Source organism: Salvelinus namaycush, chromosome 31 (assembly GCF_016432855.1).
Source record: "Salvelinus namaycush isolate Seneca chromosome 31, SaNama_1.0, whole genome shotgun sequence".
NCBI lineage: Eukaryota > Metazoa > Chordata > Actinopteri > Salmoniformes > Salmonidae > Salvelinus > Salvelinus namaycush.
This window is the reverse complement of record NC_052337.1, coordinates 34,906,967-34,930,019: the sequence shown is the minus strand read 5'-3', so window position 1 is coordinate 34,930,019 and position 23,053 is coordinate 34,906,967. Positions and strand designations below refer to the sequence as shown.

At 41.7% G+C, this 23,053-nt stretch overlaps 1 protein-coding gene across 2 annotated transcripts in view; it reads left to right on the top strand.

Moving 5' to 3' along the window:
* The first annotated feature begins 1,928 nt into the window (after positions 1-1,928).
* The window catches only part of pdlim5b (PDZ and LIM domain 5b), a 74,312-nt gene continuing 53,187 nt past the window's right edge, over positions 1,929-23,053 (top strand). For both annotated transcript variants that reach the window (XM_038971326.1, XM_038971325.1), the window contains exons 1-2: positions 1,929-2,048; positions 12,868-12,973. In XM_038971326.1, the coding sequence (XP_038827254.1) occupies positions 12,875-12,973 (99 nt within the window). In that variant the 5' untranslated portion in view covers positions 1,929-2,048; positions 12,868-12,874. The remainder of the gene's footprint in view (positions 2,049-12,867; positions 12,974-23,053) is intronic.

The following is a 23,053-nucleotide window of genomic DNA, read 5'->3' as shown; positions in this document are numbered from 1 at the left end:
CTTTTAGCCAACCCTAACCCTAACCCTTCCCTTAACCTAACTCCTAAACATAACCCTAACCCCTAGCCTAGCTAACGTTAGCAACCTAGCTGGAATTCTTAACATATTATACTTTTTGGAATTCGTAACATATCATCGAAATGGGTGATGGACATCCACAAATTAATACCATATGAAACGTAACCTCATTATATTAAATGGAGTGTCTTAGATTTACATACAGCATAATACGAAATGCTCTGAGAACAGGTTCTTAATTCGCATGTCCAGGAACACAATACAACATGCAGCTGGTCTATTCCTAAAAACTGGGGAGATGGCTTGCACTCCTAGCAACCCCACTATCTACTCTGGTTCCCCAAATTCCCCCTCACTACATGTCTTTTGCCGGCTGCCAGATCACACCCATTGTTCATTGCATTTTGTTTCACCAGAAGTACATTCATTTCCAATGGAACGCTGCGTTTGCCTTGCAGTATTGCAACTGCCTCTGCATCACATTGCATGCTGTGTGGTGCATGTTTGATAAATCCAATGTATGCATCACACAGAACACACTGCAACTGCAACAAGGCAAACGCAGCATTTAATTGGAAATGAATGTACTTCTGGTGTACAAAAATGCAAGACACTGTAGGTGTGATCGGGGAATAAGTTTGATTCATCGAATGTACGCATCATACTGTATGCCCTTTGACGGCTTGACAGAAATGGTAGCAGAAGGTGAATGTTCAACTTTTGTTGCACACATATCCAGATGATATCCAGATAATGCTCTGTACCATTTTGCCCAAAAACACTGTCGGCGTTATCGAGGCATAACGGGAATGCAAGCTACAAGACCAACGTCGTCCGTCAAGGCACAGCTCCCCTGCGCTCTCAGCTCTGCTTTATATCAGTTGCTCAGTCCCGGGCACAAGCAGGCACAGGTGCGAGCAATTAGTTCATGATTTAGTGACGTCCTCCCTTACAAGCTGTCTCACAACTTCACCACAGTATCATCATTATGACCACTCAAACTAATGAGCACCAATTTACGATCAAACTTAATGTGAAAGTTACATAAAAAAGATCAGGACAACTCTTGGATAATTGGTCAAGTTGACAGATGCTCAGTTGAGTCAAATGTATTTTGAATAATGATAGGGCCATCACAGTACACCAGCAGTCAATTTGACCACCCACTTCCCTTCTGTCCAGACCACCCAAATAACCACCTTTATTAGATTAAGCCGTCACTGACAGGGACATTGCAGTTTGGCAATTCAACCAATTATTCCCCTCCTCTCTTCTCTCTTTTTGTAGCCAACCCTCTGTGACTTCATTGTGTCTTGACCCACTCTTCCCCAATCCTTTCACTTCCCTGTTCCCTTTCTTTTTCGCCTTTTCCCCTTATTTTATTTACTTAACAAACATAAACACTCCCTTTTCCTTTGACTCTCATCCACCCGAGGAAAAGCCTGTTCATTCTGTTCATCAAGACACATCCAGACATAATTAAAATGAAACCACATTGAAATGAATACAACTGGATATTTTATGTTTAGTCGATAACAATACACTTTACTATTAAATTCTGTATGATATTCTGATCCAATGACCTTTGACCAAGGACCTTTGGTCGATTACTTTTTTGATCATTGACCTTTTACATTACCCTTTATGTAGTATTATTGCTAGTAGGCCTATAGATAATTTGTGAAACATATCTATAGGCTAGGCATAGGCAGGCAGTAATTGAATCGTCTATACGTTTTTCTTCCTTTAAAATTGTACAGATATTCTTAACAAGTGGGTACAAATGTAACCATCTTGCAAGTAAAATTGATCAATATGATTTTTACATTCTGGAACATTGTCGCGCTTACTGAAGTAACCGGGATTGCCCGCCTACCGTGGTATGGGCCAGTCAGATGAGATAGGGCGATGCGGAAGTCATAGTTCCGTTCACTTCAGTTCAGTCTGAAACTCGTGGTAGCGGCAGAACGGTCACACGCTTTCACACCTCAACACCTCGACCAAACCGGCTTTGCCTCATCCACGAAAAGGTGAGCACAACAGATACAGAGGGGGACAGACACATACATTGAATGGGAAAACTATTCGAAATAGATGGATAGGCAATTGTTAGGCTACTTTTATTTTTGTTTAAAGGAGATACGAGCTAGTGTGCGTAGTCACACCCACAAAACAATAGTGGTAGAGGATAATGTAGCCAAGTTTTTAATATATAGTCATAAAAAGGTTTGTTTGAAGTAATGTGTCGTTTTTATAGACAATTTTAAAGGTTGATATAACATGTTATAGTTATTGAGACACTGGTGGCACAAATACACTAACTGTCCTACAGAGAGAGAGGAAGAGAATTGAATGTGGATTTACTTGGTGTACTATTATGTATCTCATGTGCAGTAGCCAAGTTCAGCAATGTAGCCTAATACTTGGCAAGGAAAGGGAACATGTTGAGATCTGTGTGAAAAATTGTGAAAGGTATTTATTTCCTTTGCGTTGTACCAGAATAGGGTGTGTAAGACAGGCATGCATTGACATGAAGTAAACGTTGTTCAATATTACACTGAGCAGAGTGTGCTTTGGGTACTACCAAGGCTCAGTTATAAAAACGTTGTCATGTGTCTCTAGTCCAGTTTGCGTGACTGCTCTGTTGACATGAACTATAATTACAGGAGCTATTTTTAAATGTCTAATCAGTGAAGGTCAGGAAACTTTTGAAGCAGTTTTTTTTTTACATCAGGTGACAGGTGTACAGACACATTTTGTAACGATCGACAGGTATGTCTTTTTGTCATGAGCATTTATAAACAGCTTTATGCTCGACAGAGGTTAAGCTGCTGTGGAGTTGGTTTAGAGGGAGTCTGTGTCTTGTACAGCTAACATTTGTTTTGGACAAACTAATGATCTACTTCTGTTCGCTAAGTGCTGACCGGCATTTCTGAGTGGATAGTGGCTTGTTTTTCATCACCCGAGGAAAACCTCATGTCCTAAAACCGTAGAAATTAGCACAGGAACTTCTGAAGTTATGAGAACAGTTCAGTGTGGTGTACTTAGAAAAGAATCCATGCATCAGCTGTGCAAACTGAACTGCAGACCTTGACCTATACTCAGATATGCAGTGTGAAAGATTTGATCCTTGACCCACTATTGATTTGCACATTTGGAGAGGTTAGGAAGGAAGTCTGAGTTAAAGGTCAGTCCCCGTTGTTTTTGCTTCCTTAGTAAGTGGCATGTAATTAGTATCCACCCGATTGGATGTACTCTGAAAACATGTTGAATACCAGATGGTTAGTGCCAGATTGTCCTCTTGGTGAACTCTAGGTTGGTGCCGTTGGGCTTGTAATTTCCCCTGAGCCCTGGACATAGTTAGCTCAGCTCAGCCCTGGGTCACACTGGAGAAGGGTGCCTATAATGAGTACATCAGTACGTGTGTGTCTGAGGTTGGAGAGGCGTGTGTCCTGTTGTTCTCCAGGTGTGACTCCCACCTCCCTCATCTCCTTCTGTCCCTCCACCTCTACCCTCTGCTCTCCCCTCCTGGCTGCCAGTGATTCACCACCACCTGTGTTAAAGAGTCTGCCACGCCTGCTCCAGGTGGGATCAGTCAGCCACATAACCAGTGGGCAAGAAGTCTGACTGAGGGAGGAGAGGGGAGGGGTGTAAGGTAGAGGTCAGGTGACATGCTGGAGCAGGTGGTGCTCTGGCCCTCAGGGTTCACCATTTACTACCCAGGCCACAGTGTGGAGGTGTGACTGACGGCATGACTTACAGCACTGAAATATCATGTTTTGGATGACAAGGCAGTATTACTCATGAACTACTCCCCAGCAGAACATTTGTTCTCTCCCTTTTCAACTGAAATGAGTGTCCCTGTCGGATACGGATACAGATACAATTTATTGGCAATGTCTGTTTTAGAAGCTGTTGTGAAACGTGGTGAATCATTGTGGTCCACATCATCCTCAACCTGTTATCTTCTGTGGTGTCTACTGATGTCCCAGGCAACTGTGCTAAACAAGTTATCACCTGTGCACGTTCCAAAAGGAACCATGGAAGACAATACTTAGTCTGGAAGCAAAACAAATCCGACGTCACACTGACTTTATCTACCATAGTGGGTAATCTCACCTGCATAATGGGCCTAATTGACTAACTGCTCTTGCAACAGTGTTATGGTCTATACACTCAATCAGTCTCATTGTGTTTTTGTGTCAACATCAAGCTTGTGTGACGGGCAGAGGTCATGTGTACACATTAACCTGCAACATGGTTTAAAGTGCACTAGATGTACACATGGGGATGCATGGACCCATACTCACAAAGCCCTTAGTCCAACCATTTGACAGCACTTTTTCCCTTAGAGGTGTGTGTGGTAGAGATATGCCTGAGGTCTCTCTTAGCCAAAACTCTGACTGGCGATCTCCTTCAGAACCTCTTATTTATTCCTTCCTGGACATGAAAACTCTGAGTCTGGACTTCTGCTAGCTCACTCACTCACAATGATTTAGTTGTTCAATAATTATACTTTTGCTTATTTTCAATGGAAAGGGAATGTAAAAATAGGCAGTGTCAAAACCAATGAAATTCAACAGCGCATGAAATGCTCGACTGCACCATGCATGCCATAATGTGTCTGTGACTATTGCTATTGTTCGTTCAGGTAAAGCAACATGGAGGTGAGTTTATGAGTCAGTAGGACACACTGTTAGTCCTGTCCCCCCCCCCCCCCCCCCCCCCCCCCTCAAAGTCCTACAGTATAGTACATTCTTGCCAGGTGGTTGACAAATGTGGCAGCACCAATCAGTCAAGCCCTCAGGGCTCCAGTGAAAGGCTCAGTCACTGGGTAGTGGTGTTGGGTTGAGTTCCAACGCGTCCCTGGCCTTCCAGGGTGTGTCTCTGGCTCTGCCTGTTTCTGCTGCTCTCTCCCCAACAGGCACAGTGGCACCAGCCCAAGCAGCAGCCTACAGTACTAAGCCCTATAGACAGATCAGTCTGAAGACATGACAGCATTTACACGGTTTTACACTGGGGATTCACTAGTTGATGGATATTGCTGGTAATCACAGTACAATACCTTAATCACCTCAGTTTAGCTTAAAATTCAGAGATGAGCTAGTGGAGTGGGTACACTCTTAGGAAAAAAGGTGCTAGAACCATTTTGAGTTCCATGTAGATCCCGTTCCACAGAAGGTTCTACATGGAACCCAAAGGAGTTCTACCTGGAACCAAAAAGGGGAAGAACTGTTTTGGAACCCTTTTTCTAAGAGTGTATGAAACCCTTTTTTCTTGTTTCTATTAAGAACACCTAATTGGCCTATCAGTTGAAATATGTTAAAGAGACCTGGCGCTGTCGATTTTTATAAAGACGGGCATGAATTAAGCAATAACTTCCTCTAGATTGTTTCTCTTTTTCTTTCATATCTCTTACTCAGTTTGTATGTTTATGGGTGGTCTGTCCTCACCGTCTGTGTCTGGCCCTCTCGTCCCTGGCCCTCTAGTCCCAGTTTACAACTGGCTCATTCTTCCCCCTCCTCTCCCCTGTAACTATTCCCCAGGTCGTTGCTGTAAATGAGAACGTGTTCTCAATTTACCTGGTAAAATAACGGTAAAATAAAAAATGTGTCACTTCCTGGGTGTTTAGTAGTAGCTTGTTGTGTCAGTGAGGTGTGATGCTGCTGGCATGACTCCATATCTTTGTCCTGATCACTTTCACAAAGGACAGTTTTGATACAGGATATGGAAAGATTTGCCACAGAGAAATCTGAGATGTGATGTAAAAGTCATTATTATTGTGCGGAAAGATAATAAGCAGTATTTCTTTTTAAAGTAGATTGGGCCTAAACATAGTGGAGAAAGTGTTAGATAATATCTTATCAAGAGCCAATAGTCTTCCCCTCCACCCCCTGCCCTGGCCCATGTCAAAATAGGACAGTGTTAACAACTCAGTAGTGTGTTCAGTGTAGGGAAACTTTCTCAGTTCAAAGTGTAGTTTAAATTGACAACAAACACAGCTGGATCCTCTTTTGCTTTCACGTGGGTATAGATTTTTGGTCTCGTGCCCTATGACCTACGTACACCTCCTCTCCTGCCAGTGGCCTGCTCCTGGAGAGGGCTGGATCAGAGAAGTAATAATTAGCTCTCTCAGTTCTACTGTCTGGAACATTGAGTGCTGTGCTATAATCCAGTCCACCTGGGCCTGTTCCACACTAACAGTCTATGGAAGACAAGAGGGTAGAGCCCGACCGAGATGTTTTCTTGGGTCTGATTCAGATTTTTTTTTGGGGGGGGGAAGCAAAACCTACCGATTTATACCTGCCGATATACTGTTTTACAGTGGGTAAATTACAGAGTGTCATTTCCCCACACTGAATTCTCCTAAATTGCCATCCAAAAGAGCAGTTGTCTAATAAATATGCTTCAAATGTTGATTTCATACATTGTGACAATAATGGCTCATCATGAGAAGTGTTCAGATAACCAATAAAAAGGTTATTGGCCGATTTACCAATATAAAGTTAAAAGGATAATATCGGGGAACTGATATTTCGTTTGGGCTCTACAAGAGAGAGAAGTTAGATGGCTAAATAACTCTATCTAGCAAGGTTTTGAGATGACATTGGTAGAATGACAAACAGTGGAAATTCATTCGATGTAAGCTAGAATTGATCATGGCTAGTTTTGGGGTTCCTCAGTAAGCTGCTAGTCTGTAATCTATTGTTGAGGAGGAATGTTTGTTTGGGTTATGCTGGATCTACATAGCACTCCACTCCACTCCACTTAACAGCAGTAGCCTTCCCAACTCACACTCTTAAAATACTGCACACTACACTCCGTGTAAGCTGATGTACACGGTGGCACACACACACAAAGCATAAATAGGCACAGCACTGTCATGGGACTGTCCGTTTTCACCCGCTAATGATATTTCAGTTGTGGATTGATTGTTCTTTGTGACCTCAGTAGGGAAGAAACTTTTGTGAAATAAATTAAATGAGAGCTGATTTTAATTTATCGTTGCTTTGAAAGTTATGTTGACACGTAAATGTTTTTCTGGGTCTGTTTTGTTATTATACTGAACAAAAATATAAATGAAACATGCGAGTTACAGTTCATGTAAGGAAATCAGTTAATTTAAATAAATTCATTAGTCCCTAATCTATGGATTTAACATGACCTGGCAGGGGCACAGCCATGGGTGGGCCTGGGAGGGCATAGGCCCACCCACTTGGGAGCCAGGTCCAGCCAATCAGAATGAGTTGTTCCCCACAAAAAGGCTTTATTACAGACAGAAATACTCCTAATTATCATCAGTTGTCCGGGTGACGTCCCCGCAGTAAAGAAGCCGGATGTGGAAGTCCTGGGCTGGCGTGGTTACACGTGGTCTGCGATTGTGAGGCTGGTTGGACGTACTGACAAATTCTCTAAAGCGACGTTGGAGGTAGTTTATGGTAGAGAAATGAACATTCAATTCTCTGGCAACAGCTCCGATGGACATTCCTGCAGTCAGCAGGTCAATTGCACACTCCTTCAAAACTTGAGACATCTGTGGTATTGTGTTGTGACAAAACTTCACAATTTAGTGTCCCTTTATTGTCCCCAGCACAAAGTGCACCTGTGTAATGATCATTCTGTTTAATCAGCTTCTTGATATGCCACACCTGTCAGGTGGATGGATTATCTTGGCAAAAGAGAACTGCTCACTAACAGGGATGTAAAGACAACATTTGAGAGAAATAAGCTTTTTGTGCGTATGGAAAATGTCCGGGAACTTTTATGTCAGCTCATGAAACATGGGACCAGCACTTTACATGTTGCGTTTTATATTTTTGTTCAGTATATATCATGGACATTTCTATGTGACATTTTCTGCAGTCAGACATACCCACACATACAGTATAGGATATGTTTTTGATGTTACAGTATAAATCAGGGATGTCTAACATATGGCCCGTGGGTTGGATCAGGCCCACGGGTGGTTTGAGTAAAAATAACATTTTCTTTTTTTAAACTTTGGGGGGGAAATATTTTTTTGGGGGGGAGATGAACTGAATATACTTTAAGATTACTCAGAATCAAATTACATTACCGTGTAGTTTACCAATAAAATGGTCTGACGGTGATGTGGACATACTCGGTATACATATTCCAAAAGAAAGAAATGATCTCACTCCAATAAATTTGAAGAAAAAGTTAGCAAAAATAGATAAGATCTTGCTACCATGGAAAAGTCTACCTGTCTATTTGTGGAAAAATCGCCCTGATTAACTCTTTAGTCATATCACAGTTTACCTATTTGCTTATGGTCTTGCCTACACCTAGTGACCTGTTTAAAAATATAATAATAATATTATACGAGCAAAACATATATAATTTTATTTGGAATGGCAACCCAGACAAAATTTAGAAGGGCCTATTTATATAATGAATATGAATTGAGGGCAGAAATGATTAAATATTAAAGCATTAGACCCCTCACTAAAGGCGTCAGTCATGCAAAAGTTATACTTAAATCCGAACTTGTTTTCTAGCAAATTAGTAAGAATGTCTCACCCCATGTTCAAGAATGGCCTTTTCTCCTTTATTCAGATTACAACCTCTCACTTTTGGTTATTTGAAAACGAAATCATCTAAAACAAGCCATAGGAAGTTGGTTGCAATTTCAGTTTAATCCACCAGAAAAATACAGAACAAATAATACAACAGATATTGTTTTTAAACTTAAATATACTAATTAATAAAAAAAACTTTTTTTTCCAATACAATTAAAAAGGTATAACTGGTGGAGTTGTCACACATTTAACAAACATATATAGGAATGTCTGCTATAACCAAAAAACCAACTAATTGCACCATTACCACAAAATGGAAGTGGAAGGGGAAAGAAAATTGTGAAATATAAAGTTTAATTTAAGGACCAAAAAATGTACAGCTGTGTCACTTTTTTTTTTATTTTGACCTTTTATTTAACTAGGTAAGTCAGTTAAGAACAAATTCTTATTTGCCTAGGAACAGTGAACTGCCTTGTTCACAGGCAGAACCACAGAATTTTACCTTGTCAGCTCGGGGATTCGATCTTGCAACCTTTCGGTTACTAGTCCAACACTCTAACCACTAGGCCATATGGGGCAGCAGGTAGCCTGGCGGGTAGGAGTGTTGGGCCACTAACCGAAAGGTTGCTAGATCGAATCCCCGGGCTGACAAGGTAAAAATCTTCCCCTGAGCAAGGCAGTTAACCAACTGTTCCCAGGGCGCCGAAGACGTGGATGTCGATTAAAGCAGCCCTCCGCACCTCTCTGATTCAGAGGGGTTGGGTTAAATGTGGAAGAAACTTTTCAGTTGAATGCATTCAGTTCTACAACTGACTAGGTATCCCCCTTTCCTCATATAAATGGCAAAATAGTTAGAAAGAGACTTAAAATCATAGTCAACCGATCAATAATATAATAATACTTTTAGCAAAAATGTTTCTTTTAAATTTAAAATCTGTAGGAACTATGAGAATAGAAAGGTTCTGAACTTGTGAAACAGCACAAATATATGGCAAGTAGAAATCTAATATGGATGGTGTTAAGAGATAGATGGGAGGGGTTGAATAGACCTGAAGGGTGGGACTAATAACAACAACCCATGTAAAATTTACTGTGTCTGTAAAATGTATATAGGTTCAGAATTATTGTTTTTTTCCCCCCTCAATCTACACACAATACCCCATAATGATAAAGCAAAAGCAGGTTTTTAGAAATTGTTGCACATTTATTAAAAATAAAAAACCTAAATATCACATTTACGTAAGTATTCAGACCCTTTACTCAGTACTTTTTTGAAGCACCTTTTGGCAGCGATTACAGCCTCGAATCTTCTTGGGTATGACGCTACAAGCTTGGCACACCTGCATTTGGGGAGTTTCTCCCATTCTTCTCTGAATATCCTCTCAAGCTTTGTGCAGCAACGCTCCCCATCCAAACTGACATCTATTTTCAGGTCTCTCCAGAGATGTTTGATCGGGTTCAAGTCCGGGCTCTGGCTGGGCCACACAAGGACATTCAGAGACTTGTCCCAAAGCCACTCCTGTGTTGTCTTGGCTGTGTGCTTAGGGTCGTTGTCTTGTTGGAAGGTGAGCCCTCACCTCAATCTGAGGTCCTGAGCCCTCTGGAGCAGGTTTTCATCAAGGATCTCTCTATACTTTACTCTGTTTATCTTTGCTTCAATCCTGACTAGTCTCCCTGTCTATGCCGCTGAAAAACATCCCGACAGCATGATGCTGCCACCACCATGCTTCACCGTAGGGATGGTGCCAGGTTTCCTCCAGACGTGACACTTGGCATTCAGGCCAAATAGTTCAATGTAGGTTTCATCAGACCAGAGAATCTTGTTTTTCATGGTCTGAGTCTTTTAGGTGCCATTTGGCAAATTTCAAGCAGGCTGTCGTGCTTTTTACTGAGGAGTGGCTTCCGTCTGGCCATTCTACCATAAAGGTCTGATTGGTGGAGTGCTGCTGAGATGGTTCTCCCATCTCCACAGAGGAACTCCAGAACTCTGTCAGAGTGACCAGCGGGTTCTTGGTTACCTCTCTGATCAAGGCCCTTCTCCCCCCATTTAAGAATGATGGAGGCCACTGTGTTCTTCGGGACCTTCAATGCTGCAGACATTTTTTGGTACCCTTCCCCAGATCTGTGTCTCGGAGCTCTACCGACAATTCCCTTAACCTAATGGTTTGGTTTTTGCTCTGACATGCACTGTCATCTGTGGGACCTTATATAGGCAGGTGTGTGCCTTGCCAAATGTCCAGTCAATTGAATTTACCACAGGTGAACTCCAATCAAGTTGTTGAAACATCTCAAGGATGATCAATGGAAACAGGATGCACCTGAGCTCAATTTCGAGTCTCATAGCAAAGGGTCTGAATACTTATGTAAATAAGATTTTTCAGTTTTTTAGGCTAATGAATTAGCAAAGACGTCTAAACCTGTTTTCGCTTTGTCATTGTGTGTAGATTGCTGAGGATTTTTTTAAATGTAATTTATTTTAGAATAAGGCTGTAACGTATTAAAATGTGGGAAAAGTCAAAGGGTCTCACTACTTAACCAAAGGCACTGTAACTATTGTAAAATAGATTGTGTACGTAAAATGTATATAGTTTGTGTAAGCTGGAAGTAGAAGCTTAAGTGTTCATTAGTTTACTCCAATTATGGGAGGGGTGGTAGGGTTAGTGGAAATTAATGAAGGAAAATATATTTTAAAAGGTGTGTGTGCGTACACAAATATATGGGGGATTGGAAATGATGCAGACTATATTGATGGTTGTTCCAGTCTGCAGTATTGAAGTTGGTCTGCCCCACCAACAAAACAAAATCTAAACTGTGTAGAAATGATAATGGACCTACATTCATACAGTCTTGACGGTGTCCAGCTCCATAATATTTTCTTTGAAAACTGACGGCAAGGAAATATAAAATAAATTCTGTGCTGCCCTCCGGACCTCGTTGAAGACCGAATGCAGCCCCTGGTGCAAAATTTGTTTGACACCCCTGGTATAAAAAGTGCTGATCCATCTTTTCTCTAACATAAATAAAACTTGAATGTGTCTGTCTCTCACAGAGAAAATATTCTTCACTTCTCTGAATAGCGGTGTTGATTCTGGTTAAGCTGCTGCATCAAAAGACTCAAGACCCATGTTCATATTGACTGTCTCTGCAGATGGTTCGAAAGAAGAGGTTTAAAATGTCAACCCCCTGTGTAGATCAGATTTATATCACCATGTGTTATCGTTAAATAAAAATGTAACTGACTAATAACAATACTGTAATAAAATAAGCCCTAACTTGTAGCCCATCTGGCTTCCATGGAAACGGCTGTGTCAAGCATTATGGGACACTGCAGGTATTTGGAGCTTGGCAGTCTTTTGTGTTATAGTACTCCTTTTTGGTGACCCACTGAGAACAGCTGAGACTCGTGGGTTTGCTGACATTTTATGTTTTTCATTCAATATTAAAAGATGCATCCAGATTTCTCTATTGAGGTTTATGTCAAATGTAAGTGATTTGCTTATTTTTACATGTTATAAAGGTACATACTCATAGTTATGCTGCTTTAAAAGTTGCTACACTTGTTATCCCACTCAAAAGACAAATAGGATCAAATGCCCTATGAAAGATTTTGAGATTTTCACACTAGGGAGAGAGCCCTTATTTGTTTATGCCCATTCAGCATCGTTCACACCCTCTCAAGCTATAGCCCCAACCCATCCATGTGAGTAAGCATGGCATTGTCCTCCAGAATGCAGTCTCCACTTAAACCCAGCTAAATACAGGGCAGCAATGTTTTCGAGTTGCCGCAACACTTTTTCAGTTGTGCATAGCAAAACTGTATCTTTCCAAATATCCGGGGTAGCAAAGATCTACTGTATATACTGAATAGGGAGAATGTCCTTCTGTTATTATAGAAGCCTGTGACATGACATACCAAACAGGACTCATCTCTCATCATGTCCAACCAAATCCATTATCTCAGCCAATCATGACTAGCCAGGAAGAATTCTGTCTTTCTCCCTGTATAGCTCAGTGCTTTCTCCATTGGCTAAACTCCAAATAAAAATGTGTGTTCATAATTACAGATCCCATACATGTTTAATTAAGGCACATGAAAGTGCACATGTTCAAGAAGGCATTGAAAAAAATAAAAATAATAAAAATAAAAATATATATTTAAATGGCCCTACTGTGAAGTAGGAACCAGCCTCAGATCCTGTAAACAGTCACACATTGCAGATGGGAAAACTTTTGGAGTGCTGTGTCTTCTGTATAACCCATAAAGGTCCCGATTTTATTCATGTTTTAGCAGCTTTGTTTTTGTTTGCAGGAGAATCATGAGCAGCAACTACAGTGTCTCCCTGGTTGGCCCCGCCCCCTGGGGCTTCAGACTGCAGGGAGGGAAGGACTTCTGTCTGCCCCTCACTATCTCACGGGTGAGTTTCTCTCTCTTTTATTTATATTTTGTTGGGGGGGGGGGTGACAGAACCTGTGTGTGTATATCCGTTCAAAAGTTTGAGGTCACTTAGAAATGTCCTTGTTTTTGAAAGAAAAGCAAAAAAAAATGTGTCCATTTTTGAATTGATCAGAAATACAGTGTAGATATTGTTAATGTTGTAAATTACTATTGTAACTGGAATTGGCTGATTTTAAAAATAAAAAAAATGAATATCTACGTAGGCGTACAGAGGCCCGTTATCAGCAACCATCACTCCTGTGTTCCAATGGCACGTTGTGTTAGCTAATCCAAGTTGATCATTTTAAAAGGCTAATTGATGATTACAAAACCCTTTTGCAATTATGTTAGCAGCGCTGAAAACTATTCTGATTTTTAAAGAAGCAATAATACTGGGCATCTTTAGACTAGTTGAGTATCTGGAGCATCAGCATTTGTGGGTTCAATTACAGGCTCAAAAGGACCAGAAACAAAGAACTTTCTTCTGAAACTCGTCAGTCTATTTTTGTTCTGAGAAATGAAGGCTATTCCATGTGAGAAATTGCCAAGAAACTGAAGATCTCGTGCAATGCTGTGTACTACTCCCTTCACAGAACAGCGCAAACTGGCTCTAACCAGAATAGAAAGAGGAGTGGGAGGCTCCGGTGCACAACTGAGCAAGAGGGCAAGTACATTATAGTTTCTAGTTTGAGAAACGGACGCCTCACAAGTCTTCAACTTCCAGCTTTATTAAATAGTAACTGCAAAACACCAGTCTCAACGTCAGCAGTGAAGCGGCGACTCCGGGATGCTGCTGCCCCCCCCCCAAAAAAAACACATCACACACACACTCGGGGCTCTAACGTGCGAGAACGTATTTTACTGTGCGACCAGGAGTTTTTATTTTGGAAGCACTGTGTGATAAGGATGCACTGTACTGTTGTTTCAGTGACCAAGAGAAACAAGTGAGTACAGATCCGTTAGCATTATGGTTGAACCATTACTACAGTAAATGGCTTACTTCTAGTCCAACCAGGTCAAAAGATCTAACCCATATTACCAGCACGTCATTTTTATCTGCCGCGACTGCATTTTACATTCATAAAGCAATGTCGTGGGTCGTTCTAAAACTACTCACGCGTTGACGTCGTTAATCATTTGTTTACACTTTGTTCAGTCATGTTACCTCATTGGCTAGCTAGCTAACAACCTGGTAACTTTAGCAGTGTATCCAAACATTTGGGGACACAGAAAGAAAGGAAAAGGGATAGCTTCTTCAGAAGATCAATGATTACATAAATAAATGATTGACTGATCTCTTGCTCATCACAAACCTGACATTTTTAAAGAGACAGTGTACACTTTATGTAATGCATCTCAATTGGAAAATAGTGTTTTTATGTAATGTAGAAACCTAATGTTCCACAAATGTCATTTCAATGAAAGGTATTCATATCAGAGTTAGCTTTTATAATAAAGTAATGCATTAAGTGTTACATATTAGTTTTTAGGGCACATAATTCATATAGGCCCAATATAGTCTGTGAAAATCTTATTTCCTGGTGCTCCTAACTTTTTTTTAAGTTGGGAGCACCAGCACTACCAATTTCTTTTTTTAAAATTTAGAGCCCTGCACAAGCTCACACTCAGACAAGTGTCCTCTCAGCCACGACACTCACCTCACAGGAATGGCATTAATGCTCACTATGCCATCTGGCTCCAGAGTGATGAAAGAGCCTGTGCCATAGATCCAGTATGTGCCACTCACTGCTGCTTTCAACCACACAACCTCTCTTCTGACATTTTAATGGCCTTTGTAAATCTCCCGCTGTATCTTTGTGCCTCATGCCATTTTTATCTGACATATCCAAATAGCAACCACCGTATTCACATATTTCCAGAACTTTCCACAATTTCTGTGAAAAGTATAGACTTTGCTCTACCAATCTGTGTCTACCAACCATTTGATATTCTGTCAGTCAGTCTGAGAGTGCTGGCTCTTAACTCTGTGTCTCTAGCTCTGGCTTTGTACACAGTGGGGCCGTCTTCCTTGTCACAGGGCAATAGATGAATCTGTCTACGAATGCCAGAGACTCCTCTCAGTTCTCTGGGACCCTGCGGAGAAGCAGTGGTTGTGTAATATCTGTCTGGGGCACCGTAGGTTAGGCTGACGTCTGGCACTGGCTGGGTTCTGCTGGGTCTGGCCTGGTCTGGGGCTCGGCTGAGGGGCCTGGGCTGGGATAGGAGAGGATCAGTACGGTGGCAGGTAGTTTTTCATATCGTCATACTGTCCTTTTCTCTTCACGGTATTTATTACTGTCTTCATACACCAGGGGGCGCTAAAAACAAAAGCCCATTGGTGTCTATTACCAGAATGCTAACAAAAGTAGCACAAACTAATAGTGAATTTCTATAGAGGCTGCTAGATAAATATGCTAATGAGTTTAAACGAAAATAAACAAATGGCGAAGATGGTAAACCCAGCTCATAAAGTTATACAAGTATAGGTAGTAGCTACCTAATGTAATTTTTTTGAGTTGACATTTACAAGCAAATGTGAAAGAGACTAATATAATAGAGTTCTGACTCATGCTTATTTGAAGGAAGAACAGTACTAGCTATGGAGCAGCATGTGTCCACTCTGTGTGGATCTGTGTGCAGCTGTACAAATAACCCTTCCAAAGAGCTTTGACTTCTCAAACGCGGCTCCCGAGTGGTGCAGCGTTCCAAGGCACTGCATCTCAGTACAAGATGCGTCACTACAGTTCCTGGTTCGGTTGGTTCGGGTTTGACCAGGGGTAGAGTGTCTTTGTAAATATTAATTTGTTCTTAACTGACTTGCCTAGTTAAATAAAGGTTAAAGAAAAATAACTTAAAGAAAGAAACTATATATAAACTATATGATGCCCCAGTCTCCTTGTTAATTCAACCACTTACTTAGCCAACTAGCAGGTTAAATCAAATACACCAGCTCCTGCTTTCTTCCGTGCTATTTACCAACCCATGATGACTCAACTGTTCTGGGGAACTACTGTAAGATTCATAATGTGACGGGTGAAATGAAAAACGCAATCCGCTTTATCTCCTAATGTATTGCACAAGTTGAATGCAGGTATTAAAAAGTACCTACAAATATTTATTGAAAAACTTCAAAGAAATCGTTTTGACGGCATTGAAAAACCATCCCGTGGCTTTTTCCAAATACCCCCTTATATGGTATATACGGTATACCGCCCAAGCCTAGTGGCAGGCCTGCTGTGTGAAGAATGGCTCTGCTGCTGATAAATGGCCCTGAATCACCACAGGTACACACTGTTTGTGTTGCTGCTGTGAAAAGGAGGAGGATGGGACTCTCACTAACACTGATTATCTCTTGATAGTGACTATGCTTGGCTAATAGACAAGCCAATCTCATCAGTGTAGGACTCCAGTTATCCATTTATACTGCTATTAAATTGGTGAATGTCTGTTGAAGTGCCTTTGTCAATAGCAAAGCAGTATTTTGCTCTTGTACAGTATTTGCTCAGTCCCTCAGCCTTGTTACCAGTTCTGATGATCGAGACAGTTTTCTGTAGCTCCATGTTTGTTTAGGAGATCTGCACTTCCCTGTTTTTAAAAGTGAAATTGGTAAGTGATGCTAGGGCCAGTTTTCTTATTTTCTCAGTGGAAGGAATCCTAGTATAGATGTAAAACTAAATGTGGTTGTAGCCATGTTTATCAGACCTATCTGGACATGCAACTGCTAAAACAACCTTTGAACAACTTTAGAAATGCAATATTCTGTTTTCAGAAAGTTGAATTTGGTATATAAGGACGAATCACAAATCCCCATAATATCCCTGTATTTACAGTAAGACTCAGCAGTAAAGGGATGATATCTGAGCCACAAATTTAGATTTGTTTATGGAATTTTCAGTGCTTGAGCGCTTTAAATATTTATTCCAGCACACATTTGAATAAATCAAGTGGGAAGAAATCCTCTGAGAAGGTGTCTGGCCAAGTTACATATTACCTCAAAGATTGATACACACTCAAATCTAAAATGTCAGCTTTGAGCTTGGTGGTTTGGCAGCATTGGGTTAATCTCACTTTGGGAATTGTCCAAGTGTCTTAGGATACTGCTTTGTGCAAACCAAAGTCTGAACCGAGCGTCTGAATATGAAAACGGATAAATCATCCACTTCACAGACAATTCCAAAAATGTACATCAAATTAAGTTATATGCCCCGTAGCGAATGTATGGCTGGGTCTGTTGGGCATGCATTTCTCAGACAGAATTTATATACTGATATAGATTTCCTAAAGCTGGAATCCATAGCAGGATATTACAAAAAACAAAGACGTTACTTCAAACAAGAACAGTTTTTTTCCCCCCCTCGGACATCAATACACCAGCAGAGCATGTACTACACATTTCCTTTATTACGTTGCGGGATGCTAATCTCCTCTGTAAAAAAAACAAAGATAACAAATGCAACTGGTGGATCTGTTTCCCCTTTTGTGGATGTCTGCTTTAAAGGTAATGCCAATCCATAAAGAAATTGAACCACAGTAAATTATTTCATTACTCTGAGAAGCACATTGTGTGAGATTCATTTTGTTTTGAGAGAAATACAGACAGTACTGTACTGTATGTTTACATCTTGAGGCATTTTGCATTATGGTATACATACAGTGCTGTGGGAATAGACAGATCCATTGTAGAGAATTGAAGAGGCTATAATCACAGGAGGGGGGGGGGGGGTGGCCTGGCCACCCATACAGATATATACACTGTATTTCTCAGTGTCTGTAAAAGGCTTTGTTTTCACCCATGGCCCAAACCACACACCTACTAGCCCTGTAGCTGTGTTCTGCTGGCTGGGGTGGCTCAGTTGTCAGCATCAGTAGGCCCAGTGGAAACTGTCTGTACTGTTCTGATCTCTGCACATGGCAGGAGATAACGTGAGGACAGTTATGGAAAACATGACTCTGTATCCACCCAGGGGGTACTGAACAACCTGCTCCGCCACAATCAACAAACTCAATTACCCAGAAAACACCATACTATAGCTCATCTCTACACTACAAGTACACACCATATGTTATGCTTCTCCCTTTGCAGACTCTTTAAATAAATAAAAAATGTTTTATGTGCACTCTAGATATAAACTATATTTACTTTAGATGCTGTAAACTGTCTGAAGTCTTTACAAGGCATCAGGGAGGTCAATATCGGTCACATGTCTCAGCTGAGAGGCTGACCGGCTGAGCGGTCTCCCTGATGGGCCTTAAGTGGGACCTGAGACTGGCTGCTCTCCTTCTCTTCTCCTGGGGTATTTATAGGCTTATAAACGTTTACTGAGGGCAGTTCTCGGGGCTCGTGTGAACACACAGCGTCCTGACGTGTCTAACAGAATGTCCATGGGACGCTGAGTGCTAGCTAGCTGCCCAGCTGGCCCCAGTCATTTTAAGTGGTGTGGTGGGTGGCAGCGGTGCTTCCTGTGAAGTAGCCTCTGGACCTGGTCTCCCTGCCCTGTGTCATCTAGGCCAGTCCAGGGACACGTGGAAGGACATGGTCAGTCAGCTCAGTGACGCACCAGAGCTGCAGAGCGCCCACCACAGCACAGCCTTCTGGGAGGAAGAGGAGGTTATTTATACCCACCACATTTATGCAGGGGAGCGAGAGGGGGGAGAGCGAGAGGGGGGGAGAGAGGGGAAGACTGCTCTGGCGTGAAAGAGAAAGGGAGCGTAGGAGAGGCCGACCCGGCTCTAATAGTCTGGCTAAAAGTTGAATCACATAGGGGAAAGACGGAGTAGTCTCTGAGAGGAAGAGGCGAAGCGAGAGGATTCACTCAGCCCAAAATCTGTCCGCTTGAGATGAGCTTTTTATTGTATGGAGGTCTATGAGAGAGTGTTGAATTACGCAAGGCTTATTTGATTGAATATATGTTTTGTAACATTTAGGCTATTACAGATGTTTAGTATAAGTTATGCTACTTGTCAAATTGATAAAAAAACATACCTTATTTGCATAAGTATTCACACCCTTCACTATGAGACTTGAAATTTGAGCTCCGATGCATCCTGCTTCCATTGATCATCCTTGAGATGTTTCTACAACTTGATTGGAGTCCACCTGTGGTAAATTCAATTGATTTGACATGATTTGGAAAGGCACACACCTTTCTACATAAGGTCCCACAGAGCAAAAACCAAGCCATGATGTCAAAGGAATTGTCCGTAGCGGTTCGAGACAGGATTGTGTCGAGACATAGATCTGGGGAAGGGTACCAAAAAAGGTCTGCAGCATTGAAGGTCCCCAAGAACACATTGGCCTCCATCATTCTTAAATGGAAGAAGTTTGGAACTGCCAAGACTCTTCCTAGAGCTGGCCGTCCGGCCAAACTGCGCAATCGGGGAAAAGGGCATTGGTCAGGGAGGTGACCAAGAACCCAATGGTCACTCTGACAGAGCTCTAGAGTTCCTCTGTGGAGATGGGAGAACCTTCCAGAAGGACAACCATCTCTGCAGCTCTCCACCAATCAGGCCTTTTATGATAGGGTGGTCAGATGGAAGGCAATCCTCAGTAGGCTGGGTTTCTGTACAGCACTTTGTGACATCAGCTGATGTAAGAAGGGCTTTATAAATACATTTGATTTGATGACAGCCCACTTGGAGTTTGCCAAAAGGCACCGAAAGACTCTCAGACCATGAGCAACAAGATTCTCTGGTCCGATGAATGCCAAGTGTCAGATCTGTAGGAAACCTGGCACCATACCTACGGTGAAGCATGGTGGTGGCAACCTCATGCTGTGGGGATGTTTTTCAGGGACTGGGAGACTAGTCAGGATCAAGGCAAAGATGAACAGCGCAAAGTATAGAGATCCTTGATGAAAACCTGCTTCAGAGCACTCAGGACCTCAGACTGGAGCACACAGTCAAGATGATTCAGGAGTGGCTTCGGGGAAAGTCTCAATATCCTTGAGTGGCCTAGTCAGTTCCCGGACTTGAACCCTATCGAACATCTCTGGAGTGAGCTGAAAATAGCTGTGCATCAACAGTCCCCATCCGAACGGTCCGAGCTTGAGAGGATCTGCAGAGAAGAATGGGAGAAACTCCCCAAATACAGATGTGCCAAACTTGTAGCATCATACCCAAGAATAATCGAGGCTGTAATCACTGCCAAAGTTGCTTCAACAAAGTACTGAGTAAAGGATCTGAATACTTATGTAAATGTCATTTTCATTTATTTTTTTAAAATAAGTTATAAACGTTTCCAAAAACCTGTTTTTGCTTTGTCATTATGGGGTATTGTGTGAGGGGAATTTTAGAATAAAGCTGTAACTAAATGTGATAAAAGTAATGGGGTCTGAATACTTTCCGAAGGCACTGTATGCTGCAACTGTCGATATACAGTTAATTCTACTGTCTGCAGTTATGCCACTGATGTCATTGTTCTTTCCTGTTATTATGGGATCAAGGATTTCACAACCTACAATAGGCTAAATATGGTTTGTGGAAGTCTGACTTTTTATGTGTTTTGGAGGAGGCATGTCATGCAGGCAATACATGGGGGAGAAATACAATTTTCATAGTTCCAGAGATTTCTTTTTAACAACCATCCATTTGAAAATAAGTTGTTTTGAATTCTGCTGCATCTCCAGTATTGAATCTCCCAGAGACTCCAAGAGAAACATTTCTTTTTGATCTTGGCATGTGGACGTAGCGGAATGTTACTGTTTTAATAAATACGAAACAGACTCTCCTTCCTTACTCCATTAACCACAGTGGGCTTGGCAGTTGAATGTTAGAAATAAAGTGCCTTATTTGTTACCTGGCTTACACACTAGAACCAGGTATTCTGTGTTTTCAGTGAAAACAATGTCTGATTTATGCTTTAGAGCCATGAAACCAGAACATGTTGTCTACTACAGTAAAGATAAAGTATGCCTCTGAAACACTACATCATTCATACTGTTTCAGTGTCAACCAGTGTTACAGAGTTGTGAATGCCAATAAAATCACCAAGTTCAGGCACTGTGAAATATGTCTTTTTTTCTACTTCTGTGGGCCATTTATTATGTTAGCTTTTCCACAGGCTGTAAAAGTGGACCTCTTGTGACCGTCATTACCGTGACAAAGACTTGTTATGAGTCACTGGTGGTCAAAACAACACCGCACGATCGGTGAGCAAAGCGACAAACTGCTCTGTCATTTTTCCAGCGTGTCCAGTGAACACTTCGTTGGTCAGACAGTGACATTCCTGGGGCATATTTCTCCCATCACATGTCCAGCAGAGATACAGCGATGGCATCATGTCATGTTTCCAGCCTTGCTTCCAGACGTTATGATCAGGAGGAATGGGCCCTGGGCTGTATGTGCTGGTCCACACTCAGTCCACTGACTGGAAATCCCATTCTGACAAAGAGCAGCGGCAGGCGCCAACATCCGCAGCTTGAGACTGCTGCTGTTTCTCTTGGAACGCTGGTGTTAAGTTGATACATAACATCCGTGTTCCAAACTCTGTAGGAGGGAGACGGCTTTCCTTTTGTGTCCCACAGCTGAAGATGGGTTTTTACTCAGACAGTGGCGTGTATTAGGGAAAGAAAGGCTTGATGATGATGATGATTGGTTTAGCTGTCTTGGTATCCTCCTTATGTTGGCGTTCTTCCTTAGAAGCAAAGGGAAAAACTCACTTTGATACATCCCACTCTTATTCGATGGGGACCAGAGCATGTGAGCAGAGTTGGGGGCTTGCTCACCGCTTCGGCGCTCCTTGTGCCTTCCTACCGCTCTGCTAAAAACCGCTCCGCGCTCACAAGGAAAAGAGAACCTGCCGCTCCAAATTCACTCCGTTTGAATTAAAATCCCAATTTAACCGACACCTATCTATTTTTGTGACTACCTGGACCTACCAAATGGTTTTTAAGTATTGAAAGCAAACCACATGGATTTGAAGGAAAAGTATTTGAATAAACATGAAATGGTGAATGTAAGAAGTGAACATAAATTCAAACAGGCTACATGTCATATTAAACAGGATATAAACACTAAATAGGTCAGGAGCCAGACAGGGAGCCTAATATGGAACAAACATGAATTATTCAGGCTATATTATTTCAAGGCTATAGTCTGCAAAAAATGCACTCGCAAATGCGTCACAATGTGACTCAATAGGTTGGTAAGGACGTAAAGCTCTCAATATTTAAACAACGTTTTGTTGTATTACATTATTATAGTCTATAAATTGTGCATATAGGCTGACTGACTTAGAATTAAATACAAATTAAACAAAAACTGACTTAGTGCCTTTTTTAAATTCATCAAACACGAGTTTGGCCAGTCTGGTTTCAGGCTCATGCGATGATGTCTGGAGAGCCGGTCAGCAGCAGAGAATATCCTCTCCACACCTGCAGAGCCACTGGGGATGCTGAACACCCTTTTGCCCACTCTTGCCAGGCTGGGCAGAGATGTTTTTTCTTTTTCTATAGGAAGGCCTAAAGGTTTTTCGGCAAAATAACACAATCAAAACGGAAAGCTCCTTGAACGTAGGAATATGCCAGGCCTATTGGGCCAAAACCAATTATGGCCTATTCTATAGATAATTCAACGAAACGTTTAAGATTATTTTTTTGATAAGTTTCATTGTAGCGACGTATTTATCTACCCACCTCGTTCCTTCCTTTTAGCATGTACACGTAGCATGCTTTTGGGATACCTATCTTTTTCAAATTCCACAATGATTCTTTAGTTGTGGACACTACATCACCGCACTCCCTCTCTTGCTCTTGGTCCTCATCTTTGTAAGTCACCTTGATTTAAGCACCTGTGTGTTTTATCAGTTTCTTTATGAAAATATTTTGTGAACTATGTGACAGTAGCTCAAGCAAGGAGCTATATTAGCACACAAGTAGACTACAAATGTATGCTGGGGCAGGCATGCCCTGAGCTCGTGAAGTGAGCGCAACTGGAGTGAAAATTGGAGTGGGCGAGAAGGCAGCTGCTCCAGCCTTTGGGGATCTCGCTCCACGCTCCAGTCAAACTGGGCACGCTCCAGCTTCGCTCACATACTCTGATGGGGACCCAGTCAGAACCTTCT